This window comes from Physcomitrium patens, chromosome 11 (genome assembly GCF_059467195.1).
Source record: "Physcomitrium patens ecotype Gransden chromosome 11, ASM5946719v1, whole genome shotgun sequence".
NCBI classification, from domain to species: Eukaryota; Viridiplantae; Streptophyta; class Bryopsida; order Funariales; family Funariaceae; genus Physcomitrium; species Physcomitrium patens.
In genome coordinates, this window is record NC_143420.1 from 1,891,884 (window position 1) to 1,916,255 (window position 24,372).

The 24,372-nt window shown below is 39.5% G+C and overlaps 3 protein-coding genes across 6 annotated transcripts; all 3 read left to right on the forward strand.

Moving 5' to 3' along the window:
* The first annotated feature begins 318 nt into the window (after positions 1-318).
* On the forward strand, positions 319-4,004 carry LOC112288181 (uncharacterized). 3 transcript variants are annotated; one of them, XM_024532101.3, is made up of 4 exons: positions 319-1,019; positions 1,230-1,742; positions 2,307-2,842; positions 3,247-4,004. In XM_024532101.3, exons 2-4 carry the CDS (start codon positions 1,735-1,737, stop codon positions 3,642-3,644), a joined length of 942 nt encoding a protein of 313 aa, XP_024387869.1. In that variant the 5' UTR covers positions 319-1,019; positions 1,230-1,734; the 3' UTR covers positions 3,645-4,004. The 3 variants fall into 3 exon arrangements, with proteins under 3 accessions (XP_024387869.1, XP_090110170.1, XP_090110171.1); XM_090254044.1 differs by lacking the exon at positions 1,230-1,742; XM_090254045.1 differs by lacking the exons at positions 319-1,019; positions 1,230-1,742 and adding an exon at positions 2,020-2,132.
* A 1,384-nt stretch (positions 4,005-5,388) lies between these two features.
* LOC149988085 (uncharacterized) lies at positions 5,389-7,706 on the forward strand. Its single transcript, XM_090254050.1, has one exon. It carries the CDS (start codon positions 5,857-5,859, stop codon positions 7,144-7,146), a length of 1,290 nt encoding a protein of 429 aa, XP_090110176.1. The 5' UTR covers positions 5,389-5,856; the 3' UTR covers positions 7,147-7,706.
* A 10,074-nt stretch (positions 7,707-17,780) lies between these two features.
* On the forward strand, positions 17,781-21,699 carry LOC112288199 (protein DOG1-like 3). Of its 2 annotated transcripts, XM_090254046.1 has the most exons (4): positions 17,781-19,423; positions 19,539-19,792; positions 20,052-20,093; positions 20,689-21,699. In XM_090254046.1, exons 1-4 carry the CDS (start codon positions 19,216-19,218, stop codon positions 20,701-20,703), a joined length of 519 nt encoding a protein of 172 aa, XP_090110172.1. In that variant the 5' UTR covers positions 17,781-19,215; the 3' UTR covers positions 20,704-21,699. The 2 variants fall into 2 exon arrangements, with proteins under 2 accessions (XP_090110172.1, XP_024387923.1); XM_024532155.3 differs by having other exon boundaries at positions 18,217-19,423; positions 20,052-21,699.
* Positions 21,700-24,372: the final 2,673 nt, after the last annotated feature.

Here is a 24,372-nt window from a genome sequence, read left to right on the forward strand (position 1 = left end):
CGGAAGGATGAGAAAATATTGATGAAAAAACCAAGTGGGCTTATCCAATCAGGATGCGCACCATTCACGGTTCCCCACGGGATGTCGCGAGGTTTGCCTTCCGCACCCGCAATGCTAAAGCCAGAGTGGAACTGCTGACTCGGAAGTGGAGTCGCCACGTGGGATTCGCCTGGGATTGTCGTAGTTCCATGTATCTCGCACGGTATACGGTAACCCTCGGTCATGGATTGATACGCCCGGCGATAGGTGACGCAGCCACTTTCCGTGCCGTCCCGAAGAGTGGCTGGCTGTGTGGGAGAGAAGTTTGTGGTACGTGAAATTTGTTGTTTCTGCACAGAATTGTCAGTGAATGATCGATTTGTTTGTTAGTAGGAAGCCCATCGTATTCATTCAGTTCAAAAGCCTCATCATTCTCATCACTCTGTAATTTTCAGGGCAGAATTTGGACCAGAACCAGATTGAATCTGCCCAAAAATGGTGTTCTCGTAAATGGACTTAAGTTGGTCCAAGTTTTGCGAGTGCAAAACAGTGAACCATGTGGATGTTCAATGTAGTAGCTATTTTTCCATGTAGTAGTGTCCTTTCATGTCGAGAATGAATTGCTGGTTTTGTAGAGGAGGTATTGAGAAACCTCATCGATCTTTGACATGTTCTAGATTTTTGGTGAGGATGAATATTTGGTCCTGAGAGCAGTGGTGCACGGAGATTTGAATGCACCACCGGACTGTTGTTGCTGTAGAGCTAGCTGTTAGCAGAATGAGATGTCCAAGACTGTGATGAAAAATGCGGACCGTATACGGTTGAAATCGTGTTGAAATTTCACGCAGGTCGGATGCTATACGTTGCCATGGCATGTCCATTTTAATTGTCTGTGAATACTACTCCACGGGCGACGTTGCAGAAAGGCAGGCATGCTGAAATTTACTGCAGTCCATCACGCCACGCCCAATGTATCTGTACAGAAGTTGTAGAAATTAGAGCGTTTCAAATTTCAATGGACTTCACCCGATCTTTGTGAGGTAAAGCTTTTGGTAAAGTTCTGCTGAATGCTTGTAGTATCATACCAGTCAATAACATTAGGATTTGGAATTCGATCTGCAAAACAGATTTCCGAAGACTGAGCAACTGGTAGTCTCGCTCTGTGCTGAGAATTTTTGTGCTCCATCTTACGAGAAGAAACTATGCCAATATTCACTGGATTATGGAATTATACGCGTCTGCTGTCGCAGGATTTGTTGTTGATCGGTGTGAAGTGCAGCAGCCATGTCTTGATAAGTGAACGGGATGAATGCATTTTAGCCCTGAGAGTACTGCTACAAATGAGATGGATCGATTGCCAACTCAGCATATTACTGGACCTGCTTTCTGCTGAATTGGGCACGTCACATATCCACGACGCTTGTCTATTGCTTGCGAGTTTCTAAAAATTGCATGGGCCTCAATCCCTATTTCTCTCTATTGTCCAATTCCGCACAACCCTCAAAACAAGAATTGGTGTTCTTGGTTGTCAGGAGCACTTTCAGGCTTTACCGCACTCATTGAACTCCCGGATTGTATATTATCGTGTTGGGGTTTTCATTCTTGGTGGAAAAAATTGCGGCAACGTCGATGTGATGCATTATCGTGACTTGAGAAGGGGGCTTCATTGTGTGGCCGGTGGAATTTTTTTTGAGTCCGGTTTCTTAGTTTGTTTTATCGCTTAAGTGTGTTGGAGCGGCGTACTGATTTCGCGCAATGACAAGGTACAAAGCATGCTGCGTTTGTTTTTGGTACAGCTGAGGGCTTGTGATTGCAAAAGTTTTTTGATTAGGGATTGTGATGAATTATGTGCTGGCTTGCATTGTTGAGAGGCAGAGGAGGCAAGGTGAGGATTGCTTCCGATCCTAATGTATTTCTAGTTGTGGGGGACGCTGGAAGGGGGGAAGCTGAGTTTGTAATGCATATCGAGTAATGCTACAGTTACTAAAACTCAGCCACAAACTGTGTTGTGCTATGCTGAATTCTTGATTTTCAGTGACGCTTGGCAAGCGCAGGTTTTACTCTATTAGTAATTTGCATCATCGGAGTGAATTAACGGTGACGGAAAAGTATTGTTGAATCGGTGTTCTTTAGAGGAAAAAATATCCTTCCAAGTAACGAGCATTCATGTCTTTCTATGAACCTCTGTTCTGCAGATTTCTTTGTTAGCAGCCATATTGCCATCCTAACCAGTGATAGTATGGTGGTGTCCGTTGTACATGAATGGAATTTGAAGCCCCAATTCTGCGTTCTTGACATTGTGTGTTCCTTCGATGGTTTTTTTGCAGGTCTCGCGTGAAGCGGAAAGCGGTGGCAGAACTAGGAGTACTAAAAGCTCAAGCTGAAAGCGATGGAGGGCCGTCCTCTTCAGGACCAGTGACACCGAAGAGAGCACGCAAGTTGGAAGCAGAACCTCCAGAGAAAAGATTGTCACGTTTCGTTAGGAAACCTTCGATGGCTGTCAAGGAGCGCATTCAACGAGCCTACAATCACCGATTATATCTTATTGATAAAAAGATGATGGATTCCGAAGAGAGCTTACTGACTGGATGTGAATTTTTTGTCCTCGGTGCAACAGGAAATGTTTACTCAGTAAAACTAGAAAAGTTGCCATCTTGTACTTGTCCAGATGCGAGGAGAGGTAATATCTGCAAGCATTTCTTGTTTGTAATGTTACGTGTTCTCAAGCTGCCAGAGTCAGATACAAGAGTATGGCAAAAAGCATTGCTGCAGACTGAGCTCGAAGACCTACTGAAAATTTCGGCCATCAATGAAGATATTGTAGCCAGTCAACTTGTTCGGCAGCGATTTCATGAAATTACAGGTTTTCTCTACATCTTCGTACTTCAATAGAGCAGTTGTAACTGTTGCGTTTGTAATATGTATTTCTTTTGATTTGATTTTTTTTAGGCATGTGAAAATATAAAATATAATTTGGTATAGTAGTTTGTAATAGAAACAGTTCGACTGGAAACCGAGGATTCTTCTTACGTTACAGAGTCCAACGTGTGTCATCGAATTGTAAGCTGTATCTGCATTAATTAGATTCTTGTAAATCAAGTGCCTATTGTGTTAACGTTTGTCTTACTTGCGATACGACTGAAGTGCGTGCAACAAGACAAATTAAAAATATCACTTTGTGAGGCGCGATAATGTAGCCCAGAATATGAATGGCAAGTCTCCTCACAAATCCCATACGGTATCTTCCTGATGAAGTTGATCATACAGGAACCAATTCGAAATCGGATGCCTCTCCGAATGAGACGCAGAAAAGTATCCAGAGAGACATCAATGGAGACTGTCCCGTTTGCTACGAAGCAATGGCTGGCGATGACAACAAACCTGTAGAACCGATTATCTTTTGCAAGTCCTGTGGCAATAACGTGCATCGTGACTGCTTCGATAGATGGAGCGGTAGCAAACGGAGCACGGGAGGCAGAGTAACCTGCATATATTGCAGAGCCGACTGGCTTGATATCGGAAGTAAGAATAGCCAGAATGTGGGCATTGATCGTGGTGGTTATGTAAACCTGGCCTCGTACTCTGAGGGCCATGTTAATCAAGACACAAGCCTGGAATCATTGTATCCTAACAGCTTGGAATGGTTGGATTCTCACAACAGGTGACATTCCAGAAAAGGTTGCCTTTTACCTTGTGGGGTTGTTCCAACTGTAAGTCTCTGTTCGAATCCTTTTCGGCGTTATGAGAAGTGGACAAGTTTACACACAGTTCTGCCTGGAAGTTGATTGATTGGTGGGGGTTACTGGCGTGTGACTTGTGACGTTAAATTTCCCGGCATTATTGGTGGTGTAAAAAGTCACATTAGTGGTGTTGTAAAAAGACTGGATAAACAATTTTTTGTACTGGTTATTAGAAGTAGTAGTTTTATATTAGTCGAGTTTGGAACCACTTGTCAAAAAATAAATGGATGTAGTTATGAACAAATAAACTGAATGGAATAAAACACAATTGTTACAAGTAAATAAGATCGAACATGTTCTTAAATTCCAGATCTTTTATTTTATTTTTTATTTTATTTTTTCTAGTTTATAGGAAGGTTTTGAGAGAACATAGGAAAAGTGAATCAATTTTCTATTAAAAGAATTGGCCTTTGATTAATATAAAAAAAGGGTAAAACGAAAAAATAAACGACAAAATTTAAGTCATGTTTTTCAATTTGTTAGTGCAAATTCAGAGTACAACGTATAATTTTACAATAATTTACATTAATTTATTTTTTGACTAGCATAGAATATATATATATATATATATATATATATATAGATAGATAGATAAGTGTGTGTGTAAATTGCACGTTGTGCATATTTCAATATAACTTGATTAATTTCAAAATAATACAAAACGATTCAAAATTTGTAACACAATACAGCTTGATTTTTTATTTTTTATTTTTTGGGGTGGTATATGGATATAAATAAGAGTCTTCATTTAAGCCTCTTCATGTTAAATTTTTGTATTTAAGAATCAATAATAGCCTGATTTAGCTGTAATAACACTTGAGTAATATTTCCAAGAAATAGGCAAATAACCTGTAAATCTTAAAAGTACTTTAGTATAAATATAAAAACTGTAGAAGATTTATATATGTGTATACTTATATATATATATACTTTAGTATATATATATATACTTTAGTGTATATGTATATACTTTAGTGTATATATATACTTTAGTATATATGTATATACTTTAGTATATAATAATATACTAAAGTATATATGTATATACTTTAGTATATAATAATATACTAAAGTATATACATATATAAATATAAAAACTGTAGAAGATTGATTCTAGAAATAAGTAGCTATAAAAATTGGTTAAACTAAAAAATAATAATTCATACTTACCCTGGTTCCATTTATTTCGAGAATATTTTTCATCCACATTTTTTCCGTTCAGGCAACCCCTTCATGCCGCATATTAGGGGGCAACGGTCGGCGGAATATTCTTTATAATCCAACAATCATCCTCAAATCATCCACGCAAATCACGCGTCGAACATTCCAGACGCCGATGTCCACATCGACGTTCCCGAACCCAAAATCCGTTCCCGATTTCAAAAAGTCGTTCCCGCCTTCAACCACTCCGCAAGCGCCATTTTAGCATCCTGATAGACTTCGTGGGGGGAGCAACGAACGAACGAGTCATTGCGTTCGTCCGACTGGGATTATCGTCGGACAGAATCCCGTCAGCTCGGCCTCACGTTGACGTATCGGCCACCGTCTGTTGCAGAATCGCCGCATCCGGCACCTTTCGTTCCGGCCAATACGTGCCGTGCACAATTTCCATCCACGCCTCACAAAGGATTGTTTCGCAACCGCGTAAGGCCCTTTTTTTAGGGGTGAGATTTCTGGCGGAAAAGATGGAGAGCGGAGTGTCTTTCCATCCACGACTTGGATGGAGGAGGCTATAAACATGCTCAGTTCCAAAGAGCACTTCTTTGAGAGGGTGGTGAGGTCTCGCTCTCCTCCGTGTCTGTTCACTCGACGGTAGGCCGTTCCTCCGGCGGAGTTTCGTGAAGGAGCTGTTGCGCAAGCAGCGGTGACTTGTTTCTGTTGTTCTTCTCGTCGTTTTTTTTATATTTTGTTACTGGGCTGTTATTTTTGTTGTTAACCATCGTTCCGTTCTTGTTTTCGTATTTTTTTTTATTTGTGAGTCTTGAAGATTTCGTGGATTAGGGTTTGAAGTGATTTGGTGTAGATGGAGATATAGTGGTGTGGCGTTCTGCAGGGGCAGACAGGGGCAAGTGCTTTGGGTGTCCACGTTTCGTTGTGGGTAGTGCTCGCAGGAGGTTCTTTTTGCAAGTTTACGAAGATGCCGGGCCTTGTGACCATGAAACCCGTGTTGAAGTCTAGGGGCTCTGCCTCCAAGGCCTTGTCTAGGGCCAAGGAGGAGAGAGGCCTGGGGGCTCTGCTTTCTCAGATTCGTGTCTCTCCTGCGAAGAAGGGCCGCTGGTCAGTTGATCCAGAAGCTTTAGGTGTTCTTACTAGGTCGAATCTCGCGATGAAGCTGAGGATGAAGCTGCTTGGAGAAGGAGCAGAAGGGGAGACTGTTAACGAGGAGGTTGATACTTCTGGAGGCAAGCACGAGCCGAGCTCTGTGTGCCTAGCGGCAATGGTGGACGAGTTTTTGGAAGACGATGATTTCGAGGGTAGCCGTGGTCGTTGTCGTTTGAGCTTTGACGATGAGCCTAGAAATAACGACGACGATTCAAGGTCATCCCTTGTAGACGAACTCATTGCCGTACTCCACAGCAGCGCTGACAACATACCGGAGAGGATTGTTTTTTGTGAGGTCAGCAACTTCATCTCCATCACTAAGCCTGGATTGAATTCCGGTGATGGTGTGATGAGTTCTCTCAAGCGTCAGGTTATGAGGTACTTGCGTCGTGCCGGTTACAATGCTGGTCTCTGTAAGTCCAGATGGGATCACTCAGGGGGGTTTCCGGGTGGCGACTACGAATACATTGACGTCGTATTCGAAAGTCCAACCGGACGATTCGAGCGGATTTTGATCGACATTGACCTAAGAGCCCAGTTTGAGATTGCCCGTCCAACTGCCCAGTACGACAGCCTTGTGCAAGCTTTACCATCCATTTTCGTCGGCAGGGCCGAACAGCTTCATTGGATTGTTAACGTTATGTCTGATGCCGTCAAGCTGTCGTTGAAGAAACGTGGAATGCATTTACCACCATGGAGGAGGCCTGAGTACATGCGAGCCAAGTGGTTCTCTTCTTACAATCGGACTACGAGTGACATCTGGGATAAGCCCACCGAGAGTGAGTTGCCACATGGTTCTGTTGCCTCTGCGAGTGGATATGGATGCCATAATACGGACTTGGTGGCAAGAGTCGCGGAGTTCCCGAGGCCAGTGGAGAAACCTGTTGGGGAAGTAACGAACACAACCGAGAACAGGTTTGACGCTGGTGGGGAGACCCAGAAGACTGCCGGTTCTGTTGATAACAACGACTGGAATCCTCCAGTGTTGAAAGCAAAGAAACTTCAGGCTCCTGGGCTTGCGTCGATGTTCAGGGAGGGCAGTCTTTCGGCCTCAATGAAGAACATGAGGGCCTCAGAACGGAAGGATCTGGTGATGGTGGCATAAGAAGTAGATTTGCTCCATCTTCGAAGACTATCAATTTTGAAAGCACACTTATTCTTTTTTCATTTGTACAATACACCTTCGTGCTTGATGTGCGGTGCCGGTTTACACATCCCCATCGAAGGTGATACATTTTGATGAAGGCTACGCTGTTGAGTTATAGTTTGTGCGAGATATTTAGAATATTGAGAAAAAAACATATATATACAGAAAAAACGTCGGCAATTCATGGGATGGTAGCCCTACTGCCCAGTTAGGGCCGTCCCGCCAAAGAAAGAGTTTAGAGTTGTGTTCCTTTTTTGTTGAGTTTGTGGAACTATTAATTCCACTAGAGTTTTGTGAGTGTTACATTTTTGTAGTGTGGGCGGTGTACAGAGTATGGTTGGACACGTTGAATTTGCCTTAAGAAGCGGGTCGAAGAAGCAGGGCTCGAGTTACGCAGGTTACTGAGTCGGGAGTTTAGTTGGGCTTTGAAGCTGCTTGATATGCAGTGCTGATTATTGAGATTGGAAAAAATTTCAAAACAATATAAGTTATGGGAGAATAAAGCAGTCAATGCTATATGTTGTTTTTGTGCATCGTGATATGTTGTGTTTACAGCTGGTGTCTTTCTTTTCACGCTCTTCTAAGCGTCAATTTGGTTTTGTTGGGGGGAGCAGTTATTTCATCACGTGCATTATATGCTCCGATTTTCTTTGTACTGACTCTGACTATCAGCCACTACTTGAGTGGCAAATGTGCAGTTGGTGCGTCGATACGATTTTACCGAATGAAAGGAAATTTTCAAGTGCTATCACTTGAATGAGCGTCAACCTCTCCGAAATGCAGAAATAACATTATCCACACTTCGGATGTGTTGCGATGGATGAACGAGCGGAGCAGCGCTCATTTTTTCCGGAAACCAAGTTCCACCACCATATATAAGTCCACAAAGAGCAATAGAAATTTGTCTTCCTACAGAGACACAACTTCAGATGGAGTGAAAAAAGGTAAATAGAAGTGTTTCTCATATCAAGGAATAGACAAGCCTCAAGCATTGAGCGAGATTGTAAGACACACTTTCGCTTCCTTTCCGTCTCGTGCAGGGCACGTAATCTGTATGGTGGAATCGATTAATGAACAACAATAATAAATACAGCTTCTGAAAGTTGAGACTCAATTCGAGTGTCGAAAGCTTCCCACTGAACACCACCAGATTATCGCTTAATAGTGAATATCCATCAGGATAGAAGTGAAACGAAAGCTCATTTCTTCTCAACCCTGAGAGTCGAACTTCCTTCTCTCCAGCGCCATGCTGACCACTGAGAAAACGTGAAAATTAAACCACACAAGGAAAAAACAACAACAAACGAAGCAAAAGTGAGGAAAAGAAAAGAAAATGCGATAAAATACAAGACCCTCTTCCACTGCTTTGTATCCCGAATGTGGAGTCTGCTGCTGCTGCTAAATGCACATTAAAAAAAAGACTGAAATGTAGATGAGAAAATATGACTGAATATATATATATGTATATATATATATATATTTATGTGGGTGTGTGTTAATATTGAACCTGGCATATCCTTCATAGATTCCAAAAGTTAGGCGCACTTGAAGAATTAGCATAACTCTCACCCTGAGAGCCTAACAAATCACTTCGCTTGCATGTCTCCTTTTCAATGCATTAAAATTCACTGGCATGAGCAGTACCCACCAACCGGATACCTCACTGGTTGTGAGCGCTGAGGCGCCGCATTGCCTCTCCATAAACGCCGTTCCATTGCTACCATATCTTCTCTTTTCCGAAGCCACAAACTGGTGCGCTTCTGTATTTTTCTTACTAAAATCTTCTATAATCACACACTTCCACATCCGGCACTAATCTGGGCTGCTCTGAGACTCTGCTTATCGTGCCTGTAAGCATGCTTTTTGCTCTTGGCTTGAGCCACAATTTGTGGGTCTGCTTACTTGGGCCCCTTCTCTTATTCACTTTTCTTCACAACTCTCGACTGCGTCTCAGTTAGTTGTATCAAGACAATTCCTCATGCTGTCTGTGTTAAACGGCTTCAGTGCGATGACTCCACTCACGCAGAGTAGTTTGAACATCGTTTTGAACTCTGTGCGTTCGGTGTCTGATCGTGCATGCACGACTGCCGCTGTAGCCAGCCGTCGAACTTATCCTTAATCCAACAGTGTGCTCGTGGGAATACCAACATCTGCTTCGAACCAGAAGTTGTTGCCAACTTGAGTTTCCGATCAAACTGACCACAGTCCTCTAGGACGTGCAGCGCTTCGGTGCCAAGCTCTGCGAGCGGGACCTTCTTGGTGCAGAGCAAAGCCTGCTGGATGCTGGTTGAGCAGATGGGGTTGAATCCTAAGGTGGTTGTGAATGACTCTTCGAAGTAGAGCATTGAGGTGTTTGCTGAATCATGCCGCAGGAATGACACTGCGCCAACTCAGGCTTCGAAGTTGCTCATGATCATGTTGACGGATAGAGAGCTGTAGAAACCATCGCGGCTCATTTGATAGACTAATAATGAGTTCTTGCGATATTTTCATTTCACTTTGGGTTAGCTTGGCATTCACGTCGGAATAGAGCACTGCGAATTTGCAACACCGCCGTCACAGAAATGTTGATTGATTCTCCATTTCATAGAGTCAAATATCAGTGCCGAATCGCATGTTATATTGACCTTTAGTTCCAGCTTCACCCACTTTACGATGACGATAATACAAGGTTTACAGTCTTCAGCTAGCTGCATGATGGCCAGTTGTTACGGAGGTGAGTAAGTTCAAAACAAAGCGATCTAGATTTGTAAACTCTCTTCCAAGTCATTTCACCACCGTTAAAGTTAGGACTCAATCCTATTGAAGTGCGATATTATTGCAGAAGTTTCTAGTCTGCAGTTGCATTCATCGGGGATCTCGCCTGACATCCACGAATCGATGGATGCAGGCGCTTTAGAGTTGTGAAATGACTGGGAGTAGATCCGTCGACTTGTTATCCTTTACGTGGCCTTGAACGTGGTCGACATGAGAAACCAACCATCGTTAGATTCACGTAGAGAGACACCTCCACCGCGGACTTAAAACTCTTCATATGCCTCTAAACTTCCCAAGTTCATCAGCGTTGTTAGAAACAGCATTTGTTCGCAGTTTGCTCTGGGAAGTATACGCTTAGAAGCAAACCACTACGAAACACGGTGGTATATCCTTACCGACGTAGAGAAACCAAATAATGTCGCAAGGGTCACACTCATTCTTCCATGCAGTTACTGTCACTCTCGCCTGCAGGTCATAAATTCGAAGGTGCCGCAGAATATAACCAATTCTGGAGACTGTGATAGGTCTGCGGTTCTAAACCAACCAAACTCTGGTTCTCAACAGAATATCCGTTCATGTCAAGGACCAAACTGTTGTGCAAGACTATCATGTCACACTGACCGTATTGCGATAAGTTGGTGTCTCATCCAGTTTTTCTGAAGAACAAAATATACTTGCCCTGTGGGTACCTGATGACAACAGTTCGTCGCTGACTAGATAAAAGTCACGAAGTCTGCAATCTTTTGTACAAAACCACGTTGAAGAGGACGATGGGTTTTGTAGACATGATCCATTACAAGGCCTTGAACTTGCTGTAATGTTCAGAACTTTAACAAGTTGTCTCAAAGGCGATGGATTTGGTTCAGAGTATGTAGAATAGACGGCTGTTACCGACGAGGTTTTTATTTTTATTTTTTCTGTAGTTTTGGCATCTAGGCAATGTTACTCCAGAAAACTAATGCAATCGAGGGGTTGTAATGAAGTCGTTTCTTTTCTGCTCGATGAGCGTTGCGTAATTCGATCGAATCGACAAGCGTGCAGTCCTTATGTATGGGCCTGTTGCAACAGAAGAGAAAGCTTCCAAATCTACTGCAGCTCACTTGTTGAACTATAAGCTTTGTTCACAAAACCCTAAGAACTAGACCCCCTCGCAGAACGACCACCACATCAGTGATCCAGTGGTGCACTTTCAAATGATCTAGTATATTCATGAATCGTTTGAACGCTTGGAATGTTTAGACGCTTCAACCCCGACTTCAGGTGACCTTTTGCATGACTTCACAAGGTGAGACTTCCACCAGCGTCGATCTCATATATCTATCTACCGTCTCACCTTTCCACAACCTGAAACGCACATAGAAAGCTTTGCATTCTACATAACTGATCAGTCACCAAAACATGAAGTTCAGTGTTTGAGATCAGGCACAGATCCGATGCTTCAACCATCTAGAACCTCAAAAAAACTCGTGAACCCCACGTTTGCGTTGCCATGTGGGTTGCGACCAAGGCGCTAGAAACTGGGTTTGGAGGCAAGTTGCAAGGATCTGAGACTTCACACCATACCCCCAACTGTTGGAAAACCTCGGAATGTGTGCAACTTGCTGAACTGACAACAGCTGTAAAATAAAAAATCCAAGCAGAAGAAGAAAAAGAATAAACCACAGTTTGGGTGCATGTGATATGAGGGTAGAGAGTTGCCGAAGACCATGCAAAAGAATAGAAAAGGGGGTGTGGATATTTGTTTATTTGGATATTTGACTAGTCCTCATGCAATGCAACGAAGACTATGACAGTTGAACTGTTTTATTTTTCTGTCACTGACACTGCAGGAGGGCATGGGAGTTAGTGAGTTGTAGAGGGCTGTGATTTTGAATACTTCTACTATTATTATTATTATTATTATTTTTCTCTACCATGCACCCAGCATCTGATTCATCACCCCCTGCTTCTTCTGCTTCTTCTTCTGCTACTTCTACAGTCTTGAAGTTTGGGTTGTTTTTATTGTTTGTTTGTTTAGTTGGGTGTTCTGATGCCTCTTGTAAGGGATGTAGATTCTATGGATTTGAATTATGTGTGTGTGTGAGTGTATATATATATATATATATATATCTCTAGGGGAGGTGTGCATTTATGTAGCTGTGGTTGCTGAAATGAATTGGATTTTTTTTGTGAATCAGGTAAACATGAACTTATGTGGGTGCTTTTTATTTTTACTTGACAGTTTTGCAATGAGATAAATATAGAACCTACTGAGTTATGATTAAAAATAAAATAAAAATAAATAAAACTTAAAAACTTAAAATTTTATCCTTCATTTGCAATTTTACATTTGTTTTGGGGATTTTTTAAAAACATTATTTCAATCTTGTTCAATCCTTTTCAATTAAACTAACTTAACAATAATAAATATAATTATAAAACTTAAATTAGTCTTTTATAACATACAATCAAAGACCATCTTATCAAGTCTTGAAATATAACCGACAAAACTATAAATTACAAAAGATTCTTTTACTTCAAGCCTCTATGAATATCCTCATGTCTAACTATAATTTTTTGAAAATCATTTTAACCTAATTACATCATGTCCTTAACAAAGAATTTAAATTTTATGAATTAGAATTTATTCTTTATAAATTTCAACATTTTTATTGAATTTAACTTTACTTGACACCAAAAATTTGAATAAAAGTATATTTTATTTAAAAACGCTCAAATTAAATTTCATCAAAGTAGTTAACAATTTAAGAAATCATCTAATTTTTGTTACATACATACACATAACAATTTTTTAGATTAGTTAAATAAATGTCAAGAAAAGTGTTTTTTTAATAGTAAAACTACATATGTACATAAAACAAGTTTTAGAATGATTTTAGGAATGTAGAATCAAAAAAATTGCCAAAGGACTTATCAAATAAAAATCATTCTTGTAACCACAAATTGGTATTAAAATAACCATATTTACTTGGGATGTGGCTACTAATGTATTTACCTTGTAATTGATACATGCTATTGTCCATAAAGCAAGTTCCTAAATTATAAGGCTCAAACTTATTAGTTAAATATTTAACATGTTTCAAAATATATATATATATATATCTTTTTTTGTATTCATAAATGAATTTTTATAGGATTCGTTAAAAGTGCATTCATCTATTCACAATTTAAAATCTATATATATATATATATATATATATTTACTCTGTATGAAATAAAATAATATTTTTTAAAACAATTTATTGTAAAGGAACGAAAATACGAATTTAATTACACAACATAACTTCACACAAACCCAACAAGCTGGTATTATTTGACAGCATTGGAGTTAATTTGGTTAAATTTAGATGCTTTCTGATATCTTCTTTTAATGTTGTAATCTTATCAACAATTATTTCGATTATTCGTAATAATTTATAAATAATTAAATTAAAAAATAACCATCCTTAAGTTAATAGCAAGTTTTTTTTATTATGGCTAGTTTTACAATAAACAATTAAACCATATAATCAAACATTCGAGTTAAAAGAAATTCTTAGATAACTTTTTATTTTTTATTTTTCTTAAAACCCCCTTTCACAAAATATTCTGATCAGAAAAACGTTGCTAATGTATCACAAAATTCATTAATGAAATATTTTATTTAATGAAAATTTATATAACTAAGAACTTTTCTCAAGGATTCATCAAATGCAGATTGTCAACATGTACACAATGATATGAAAAAGCAAATGCTACATTTCAATAATTCAAGTCTTACTGTAAACTTTGAATGTGATGCCTCCCATTTCATTCTATTTTAAAATTTTTAATAACTCTCACCATTATTGGTCTATGTCATGTCAAAACACCAAACCTATGATACTTTTGTCCACACTTGATCTCACATCTAAATCTTTAATTTATATATATATATATATATATATATATATTCACATTCTTATTCTATTTTTCATCTTTTTAAAAGACAAATAAGTTGTGGATTGGTACATAAGACTAGTGATGGAGAAGTGTTTTGCATACATGCAAAGATGTCTCATATCCACAGCCTTGGTTTTGTCCCTTATTGCCCCTCTTTGTATGCCAAAATCACGGTGGGACTGTAATCACACAATTGGAATATGAGAATGGAATGTGTCATGTGGTTAAAAAAAAACAAAGAAAGAAAAAGGGACCCATTTGTAAGCACTAGATGTTTTCATTGTCTCTATGAGGTGATAAATATATGGATGGATGTGGATAATAATGCTTTTTTTTTTTTTATTTATTTTTTATTTTTTTTTAAGAAAAGGTTATGAAGATTTTGGTGTGTGACATTTGACTTTGGTTTTGATTTTTAAAAGAGCATCTTCACCTCCTTCTCAAATTTTTAGTTATTTCATGAGTCTTGGGTTTCTTGCATTGCATTTCTGATGTCTTGCAATACATTATTTATGGAATTGAGGTTATTGTTTCGTTTAAGCAAAAGTCTCAAAAGAGTCAAATAGGGATTGTATAATTATTACAATTAATCTTTTGTGACTTTCTAGCCTTGCATCATTAAAGCAAATTTTATATATTTTTTTTCTAAGTTGAGTTGTGCTAGATTGCAGGGTGGGATCTTTTGGTATGACCTAATCAAATTACCCTAAGCTTGTTTATGGTATCTCAGATTTTAACGTGCTTAAATTTGATTCCAATATAATACATGATTTTTAGAATAAGTTATAGGTAAACATTAAAAATTAAAAAGATATATTTTTTTTTAAAATCTTTCAACATGATTCATGAACGAGAGCTAAGTTCATTGTATTTAATACTCTTCATAGTTTTGAAATAGAAATAGCAATACTTTTTATTCAGCAGATACTTAAAAATTAGAAATTATTATTTTCATTATTATTATTCACCATGTCACTTAACAAAAATCGATTAACATTTTTTATTTTGAAAGTACATACATACACATGTGCACCGAATTGATTCATTCAAAATTTAATGGAAAAGAATGGTGATCCATAACAAATGAACCGCATCAAACAAAAAAAAAAAAAAAAAAAAAAAGTGTATATTTGCATTCCTCTTTTATTTTATTTTCTTTTCTTCCCATAAAGAAACAAATTCGGTTAAAAAAAAGGCTTCAGACTCTGATTTTAATTCTAATTATCCTCTCACAATTACCAAAATTTATTTTGGAAATGCTCAGAAATTGCTTTATCAAATAGTAAGGATGGCAAGTGGCTTTAAAAAAAGAAGAAACAAAGAATCATATCACCCCAAAAGAATCAATATCCAAAATCCCAAATATAAAATTTAAAATATTAAAATAAAAACCAACATAAAAAATGGGGTTGTAGTTTCAAGTAATAAAAATAATGAGGAATGTGATGGAGTGAAACACCTACTCTCTCAAGTTAATTAATGCTTTTGGTGGTCAAAGTGTCATCGAGAGCCAATGAATGAGCAAAGCACAAAACCTAAAACACTTTGGTAGGCAAAAATAAACTTCATTTACTATTTATTATTATTGTTATTTGTTATTATTTTTGTTTTATAATTGGTCAAATGGAGCACACAAGAATGTAGTTGGGTACCATACCAAAGCCCCACCCACACAAATGAGCTTTTGTTATTCAAATCCCACACCAACCTCACTTAATGAAACCATCTTCCATACTTCCTCCTCCCAATGCCAATATGAGTCTTTACTAGGGCCTCAAGTAAAATGGTGACCAAAGTAACATTCATTTGTGGTGGAAGATTTGATTTTTATTCTTTACTTATATGCATTAGACATAAAATAGGGTTGGTTGTGTGAGATGAGGGAATGGGATTCGTTGAAATGGGTGATAAGTTTTATTGGAGTTGCACTATTTTAGATGAAGGATTTGTGTCGTTAAAGTTGAACAAATCTTTATCCAAAGTCAGAAAATCATGGTTTCTTTCTTTAGGTGAATATCACGCTGCAATCCCGGTGTAAAGCATTCGTCTTCATGGTCAATAATAAATAAGGTTTGCCTTATTGAAAATTCTTAGAATTTAGTGGAATTTAACGGATGTAATCATCATGTCTTGTATACAAATTAACCCTAAAAATCCAACGTATGTTCAAAGAAGTACAACCTCAACTGCAAATTGGTGGTCCATTCGTAGTATTTCGCAACAAGGTTTTTTTTTTTACATTTTTTTAAATTTTATTTTTAGTTTTATTTTTGTAGTTTTGTTCACAAGATCCAAATTCTAGACTGAGAATTGAAGGTGACGTGGACAAAGATATGAACAAACCCTAAATCCGGCCACCACGACACGCAACGAAGCCCTCACTCACTTCGCACGGCGTGCAAACCTGCCAGACGGATTTCAGTAGCGCGATGGCAAGCTCGACGAGATTGAAATCAACTCAGAGGCATAGAATTCGCGACCCCATCCGCCATCGCCACGAACCCTCTCCTTATCGACCAAGAGATCACTCCCGAGGTCGCCAAGTTTCGAGAGCGAAGTGGCCCACACAGAGTCAACAGCAACTCCCTCGTAGTAAGTAGGTAATGTGTGCGTGTGTGTGTGAGAGAGAGAGAGAGAGAGAGAGAATTGCCCTTTTCTTCTTCTTCGTCCCGAGTTGCGGAAAGGGGAGACACCGCCTCGCCACGCCTCCCAGAGCACTTCGTCATGGCTGCGAAACCCTAATCCTAGAGCACACCACATGGCGAGAATAAAACAAGCGGGGGACGAATCCCAGTCGCGAGGGGGGGGGGGCTCTATCGACGTGGCAAGTTCCACGGCCACGGACCCAGTAGTGGGTCGGCCATAGGTTCACGGCCATTTGTCCCACACGGCCACGAGTCCGTGCGAGATATGCGATGGACACCTGTACTTTACATCAGGATCGGTATGTGTGCAGTGATTGGTGGAAAATATTGGATGAATAGTGGACTAATGGACGAATGTCGGGTAGTGATGATTATGGGTCGTCGTTCATGCTTGATGATCCCTGGGACTATTTTGGTTATACTTTTTGGGGAACTTTTTGTGGGGAACTTTGCGAGGAAGCCTTTATATTTTGTAAAATTCGAAATATTTATTTTGGCCGCGGAAACTGGTGGGGCTCGCAAAAGACCGTGGCTTGGTACTTGAGACCAAAGTATCTGATCTATTCACCCTCTCCTTGTAAGGTCACTTTCCCTTGAGGGGTGCTGGGGCCCATTTAAAAAAACCCTCCCGAACTGGTAAATATGTTAATAACAATAATCTAAAATAAGTCCATTCCGCTGCTTAGGACTGAAGCTTGGGACCTATGGCAGAGGACAACTTGGAAGGGGGTGAGTGGATCCCCACAATTACCCGGACATGTGGATTTTACTTGCCGTTCATAGAGGGAATAAATATAATTGACCCAGTCATTCCTAGAGGGAATAAATATGATTGATCCAGTGCGCGTGACATGTTTCGAACCCGCGTGATGAAGGTTGGGAGGAATAGAATCTCCAACGTGGCGGGAAAAAGATGGGGCCGGGGGAGGAGTGATTAACGATGGTCTGGCTGTGGTAGATATCAGGGACGGGGAAGTGAAACCGCGCGGAGGGAGTTACTGCAGAAATATCTGCAAAAGGGCCTCGTACTTTTGCGGCATTCACAATCAGCAGAAGCCCCCAGAAGACGCCACGTTTTGCCGTGGGCGGCTCCCACCGCCCAACACGTTGCGGCCCCTCTGCGTTGGTTTCATGCCTTCCAGGTCGCTTCGTCCGTCCGCCCGTTCTTTTCGTTCGTCCGTCGCGACTCTCACACGTTGCCCTTTGTTTCTCTCCCAGTATAAACCATAAATACGACCCAGATTTTGTCTCTGGATCCCTTCCCGGCGAAAACTAAGCCTGTAGTTGCTCTTCGAAATCCACAACCTTCTACTTCTTCTTCGTCCAGTGGAGGTCATCGCAACTAAGGTTGTACCACCATTCTGTGCACAGTCATTGCGTACTTCTGTGGCGAGGTCCGTGCAACAGCAGCTGAATCCGTTGTTGAATCGAGCGTGAGTGTGACATAAGTGATTCACTTGGGTGGGGTACACGCGCTCGGGAAGAGAGTGAAGTGAGAGGAGAGGAGAGTAGAGAAGAGGGGAGGAGGATTTTTTTTTTTTTCTATATGATTATCGAGGATTTAGTGGGTTTGTTGTTGTTGAATTTCCAGGCGATTTGGAATGTGGTGGATAGAGCTGGATTGGGTTTTTTGAGTAGTGGTGATCTAGGACCGAGGGGTGTGAGGATTTCAGAAGTTTCTGGAATTTTACTGGGTGGGGTGGTCGAACTGTGTCATCGATTGAGGTAGTTGTGTATCGTGAGCTTGGGAGATTGGGTGTGTAGTTTTGGTAGGTGTGGGTCGAGCGCTCCAAGCAGTGTGCGGGGTAGGAGTCTCTCGATGGTTTCCCAAGTGTAGTGACGTTTTGTTGGGCCGATATCAGTTGCCAAGCTGCAGCGATCGGTGGTTTTTGTCCCGCTGAAGAGGATTCGATTGCGACTTCGAAGATGCTGTCGGCAGTCCTTCAGGAATTCGAATTCTGACAGCATTGTGCCTTCGCGCGAGGAATTCCCGTTCCTGCGGAATGCCACTGGTGTCTGCAGATGAATTTGCCTTGAACTCGTGAAGTTCCTCTAGTATCAATTGACAAGAGTTCCGAGTCAGTTGGGGACGAAGTAACCCGAGAAAACCAGTCCTCAATTGTAACATAGATTTTTCCTGATCGTCGGCGTCTCCTTATCAGCCTTGTCAGTGTATCGAATTTCTCGCATTGACCTCAGATTTCACAGTCTCGACCTTTTCGATGATCCAGCTTTCTACCATCCTATCGCCTTTTCGCAGTTGGTGCAGGGTCTTGCAAAGATTGCAGCACAGGCTCTCATTCTTTAGACCAAACGAAGGTGTCAGTTCCAGTGGTCGTATTAAATTCCTGTAAGCTATCAGGTAGGACTGTCTCCTCGTTCCAAACCCAGTTCGCCGAAGGGACGGAGTTTTATTACTGTCGCGATCGTTCTCTACATTCCGAGGAGGTTTCGTTGACATCCGGGAAATTTCATTCTGGAAACATATCTGGGTAGTAGCGAGAGAGAGAAATGAGCACAAATTTTGAGTACACAGAGGGTTTGACAGTGCTCTTTGTCCAACACAGTATACCACTACCACTAAGAAGGCTCAAAACTGAAACAATTCTGCCAATTCGTTCATGAAGGAGATTCTTATCGAGGAGAAATTCGCTCACATCGAAAGTCTCCGAAATCACGGTTGAAGAAGACCTGTTCGTGCTCGATGGTTGATCCGGACCGCAGACCAGACCGCGATACGCGTTGGTGGATGTACTGTCAACCTCACATTCGCGCCCTTAGGGAAGTCATGTACTCAGCCAACGCGAACAAAGAAGTGGAGATACTCTTGCAGAAGTGTGTCTCCCTGTACATGGCCACGATCAACTATAATTCGTCGCTTGACGACGAGAAGATTTACATTGCTCTCACAGGTTGAACGAGTCGCCTGCTCTCATTGCTATCATTTCTCTGTACCCTCTAGAATGCGATATTTGTTCAGAACTTCACTCTTTTGTGCAATCTGATCAATTTCACATTATTTCTCAGGAGGTTTCGTCACAAGTATGGAGGCGTCCTTTATGTGGATCGGAGGATGGCGTCCCACCACAGCTTTGCTGCTCGTCTACTCGCTGATGGGTGTCCAACTGGAGGACGAGATTCGCAACTTCGGCTATGGTATCCGGGACACGACGAATACCTCGGCGGTCCTCTCCCACAGGCAGCTAGAGAACCTGACGAACGTACAAAAGAGCACCCGCAACGTGGAGAAGAAGCTCTCTAAAAAGCTGGCTCACCTTCAGGTAGATCATTCAACCTCGACACTCTCACCCCAATGCCCAGTTAGACTTGGTCTTGCGGTCTTCATAGAATGGTTGCAGGCGATCAGTTGCAGGCTAGGATTTGGAAATGGTAATGGCAATGAAAATGAAAAAACTAGCATTGGCACTGGGCTCTGGCACTGGTACTTGGTACTATGAATCTCTTCGTCCGCTGACGGTGGTGACGTCTTACACATCACTGGGTAGGTGTATACTAAAGGACGTGCTGACACACGTGCAGATGCTTATAAGCGACCAAGATGTGCTTGCAGCCGTAATGCAGGTAGATTCATCAACAAGTAGGTCAGGCTCCAAGGCTAACCCTGACATAAGAACAGTCCTCAAGCCTCGAATGTCGCGACTAAAGAAACTACTGATACAGGCAGACCAACTGCGTTTACACACACTCCACCAGCTCTTTCTGGTTCTCACCCCAGTGCAAGTAGCTCGCTGCGCCATAGCCTCATTTGAATTGGCGTTTATGATGCGTGAGCTCGGCAATTCGGCTCACTGTAGGAATTTACAAACTGCAGTCCCATCTTCTTCTAACACATTCACTTCCCAAAGTCAAGGCGACTTTGATGTTCAATCCTCTAGAACTTTGCCCTCGCGGCTGGATACTGGCCCCAGCTGCAGCACTAAGGATTCTGGCACTAGTGTAGAAGAGTGTAGTGTCGACGATTGATGTGTCTCAGTCTACATTTAGATCTAGGCATATATATATATATATATATATATATACATACATATCTATCTATCTATAAATGTAAATGTATATGTGTGTGCGTATGATACGTATTGGCTGCCAAGAGTTGCTCGTGTTTACAAGGGCCACTCTATGCGATAGTCTAACTCCTCAAAGTCGATCTATGTGCCAGCAAAGCCTGCAGTGAGTGCCATTGCCGGTGCCGTCCTCTCTTCATCAGATTTTGGGAGTTGGATCCCCCGGTGCGGTGCAGATCGATGCGAAGTCTGAGCCAGGCCGACTCCTAACGGGCCCAAACTTCTGGAAAGAGCTAGCTGCGGCATTGTGATGGTTAAATCTACTCCTGGCGGCAAGATCATTTGAAGGAAGGCGAGATGAGGGTAAGCATTGTGAGGTTCCTAGTAGCAATGTCTCGCCATTTTGTTAGATATCTGGTGCAAAATTAGAGAGAAATCATTTCTGTAACCTCACTGGTGCTTTACGTTCTGTCTAGAATTTTAGTACAGGTAGCTTTCAGATTTTGTTGAGCGGTGCATTGGTTTTGCCGTAATGATGTGGGCAGTTTTCCCACAGCGTTAAGTTCAGCTTGCCGTAAATGATGGGGTCTTGTCTAGTCTTCACGATATCGTCATTCCCCTCTACTTGAAATTTTGGGTCATTTGCATTTACATTTCTCAACACTTAGGAAGAGTACTTATTCATGTATGATTTATGTGCCACACGGAAACACAACATATTTCTATCCCCTCTTTCGAAATCGAGGGCTATTGTATCCTTAGGGTCGCTCTATTGAGAAGCCATCTTCCTCCCTGCAAAATGATGCGCGGGTGATGATGACAAACTCTTGCAACTATATTGGCTATGGTTCAGCTCTACAGGTACAGCTAAACATCACATGCTAAGGTGATCGAAGATGGTCAGCCTGGAGGCTGCTAGCAACGGCTGCCTGAACCCATCGACAAATGCTGATGGAAGAACTTCTGTATTTCGATGGCAGTTACCTACCGATAGTGGTGACAGTAGATGGATATGAGGACATTTACGATTGAATTCTTTAGTTTATGAAGAAAAAGGACAAAAGGTCTTTATACGATCAAGGAGCGTAAAGAAATGTCTCCTATGCTCTTTTGTATACCATTCAGTTCTTCACACTGGTAATAAACTTGTAAAAGTTCATTCAACAGATTCTTGGTTTCATCGTGCTTAATAGTGTGCTTAGAAATTCCACTGCATTGACGTCCTTCGTAGTTCAGCACATCGGCACTGCAACAGAAATTTAGGATCATGATTTGAACACAATCAGGCTCACAACAACTGAAAAGAAACAACACAAAAATCTTATTTCATTTCTAAGCCTACTAATCGGATCTTAGAATACCATACTGAAGCACCACATAACCACTGCATTAGCCAAATCCTAATCCACTGATTGAGCTCTACTACATACGGAGCAAACGTTAAACTGGTTTTTCTCTTCACACACATTTCTACACAAAAATCATCATAACCAGGCTTTGATTGGCTGTGACACTGGTTATTTTCTATCTACAACCCTGTTCACACTTTACGTTTTTTTTTTTTTTTTTTTTTTTTTTTTTTCTTTTGTCTTTTGTCTTTTTTTTCACTCTAAAAATTCTTAATTTCATTAATTCCAACACGTATGCTTGAAAATATTGAAAATAAGGAATGAAATTAAGACATTATTATTTTAAAACAAAGCATCACTTGGATATTTACCACTCAAAAGGAATATCCCTAAAAGTTAAACAAGTATAATGTTCCATTAACTATTATCCTTCAATATAAAATATACAAATTAAGACAATTTTGAATGTATAAAAAAGTTTTCTTTTTCTTTTTCTGATTGTTATCATTTTCTTTAAAATAATATTTTAATCAAATGTTTTACTGTAATAATATTATAAAAATATCAAAAATACATGAGACCAAATAATGAATATAATAATGATATATTAAATTTATGTATTTGAATTATAAGATTGTACATTTTATAGCAATAGTTTTAATAAATAAAATGGAATTTAATATATTTATATAAATATATAAAATAAAATAAAATCTTTAAAGTATACTATTTAAAAATGCCATTTGGTTTATGCAAAGAAGCAAGCAAACAAGATTGATCAAATTTTGATAAGTTAAGTTAGAAACATGATAGCCATTCAAAACATTACTTGAACTCAATATTCATACAAAAATTTAATATATTTTTATGTTAAATTGTTACATCTTTTATTAAATTTTAGAAAAATAATTAGATGCCATATTTAATATGATATATATATTCAAAAATATATATTTGAATATACATATTTAAAAAATATGTTTATAAGATTTAAAATATGAAACATTTTTTAAAAGAATATTTTTTAGCAATAGTATAGTAACAAATAAAACTTGTTAAGATATAAGATATTAATCTAAAATTGTAATGAAAACAGTTTAAGCAATTTGTATAGAATAAATAAATAATTGGTCCATCACATAAATGAATAATATAATATAAAAGTCATTTGCAATAATAAAATTTAGCAAACTTGTAATAATGTTTTTGTATATGTTATGTTGTTATTGCCTAAACCACTCAATTATATTAAAGTAAATAAAAAAAAAATAGTTAAATTAGTTAGATTATATTTTTATCCAAGAATATTTTTTTTGACACACATTGGAATTTTAATTAAGGAGTAGCACGTTTATGTATTCTTCATGCTCGTCATGACTTCCCAGCAACATGATATTTTGGATACAATAAGACTTTGGAACCGATATCTAGGGATTTTTGGTGGCCTCAAATGTGGAAGGCAGTTAAAGATTTTGTACAATCATGTGATGTTTGCTCAAGATCAAAAACTCCTTGTCATCGACCTTTTGAACTTCTTCAGCCATTACCCATTTTAGAATAACCATGGTCTTCTGTTTCTATGGACTTCATCATGGATCTTCCAATCTCAGGTTCTTATGACTCTATATTCGTGATAGTAGATCATTTTACCAAGATGGTTTATTTTGTATCATGTATAAAATCTATCACACGTGAAGAAACAACTAAGCTCTTTCTTGACAATATCTATCGCTATCATGGATTATGCAAGGATATTATATCAGATAGGGGAACTCAATTTGTATCAAGATTTTAGCGGATTCTTTTCAAGATTCTAAAAGTGGATATAAAACTATCTTTCGCATTCCATCTTGAAACTGATGGACAAACAGAGCATATTAATCAAGTTTTGGAGCAATATTTAAGATGTACTATTAACTACCAACAAGATGATTGGACAACTCTTTTACCATTGGCAAAGTTTGCTTACAATAACACGGTGTCATGTTGTAACATGACTATATGGTAAAAGATGATAATATGGATCTTATTATAGAAGAGCCAAGTTAAAAGAAAAGGTAGAAAAACATGGATAAAAGATAGGAAGGTAGTAAAAATTTTAATAGTAATGCTGTCTTTTTAGAAAAAATAGCTTCTGCTTACTTTGTAGGACCAAAAATATGGCAAAATAAGGTAGATTGGAAAAATAAATAATATAGACATCTTTAGGAAAAAGTTAAGAGTAAATTTTAGTAAAATTTACTAAAAAAAAACTAGATGTTGATATGCGGAGAGGGCCGATTATGAATTAGGATCAAAATCAGACCCTAAGGCACAATACCGAGTCTCGACGACGACTTTAGGACTCTTTGGCAGATTGGAGAGTGGAGTTTGATAGCAAATTGAATAAGATTTCTATAGGTGTTGATATTAGGTGGTTTGGAGTTGTTATGACTTTGTAAGAGCTTTGCAAAGTCAAGGTTTGTTTTGGACAACTTAGGTTTTATGAAA

Bases quoted from the DNA above. Each gene is read 5' to 3' on its own strand.
- LOC112288181 (XM_024532101.3), top strand. The intron at 2,843-3,246 runs GTTTTCTCTACA...TTGATCATACAG, and splicing joins GCGATTTCATGAAATTACAG to GAACCAATTCGAAATCGGAT.
- LOC149988085 (XM_090254050.1), top strand. From the start codon at position 5,857: ATGCCGGGCCTTGTGACCATGAAACCCGTGTTGAAGTCTAGGGGCTCT.
- LOC112288199 (XM_024532155.3), top strand. From the start codon at position 19,216: ATGGTTGATCCGGACCGCAGACCAGACCGCGATACGCGTTGGTGGATG. The intron at 19,424-19,538 runs GTTGAACGAGTC...ATTATTTCTCAG, and splicing joins GATTTACATTGCTCTCACAG to GAGGTTTCGTCACAAGTATG. The intron at 19,793-20,051 runs GTAGATCATTCA...ACACACGTGCAG, and splicing joins AAAAGCTGGCTCACCTTCAG to ATGCTTATAAGCGACCAAGA.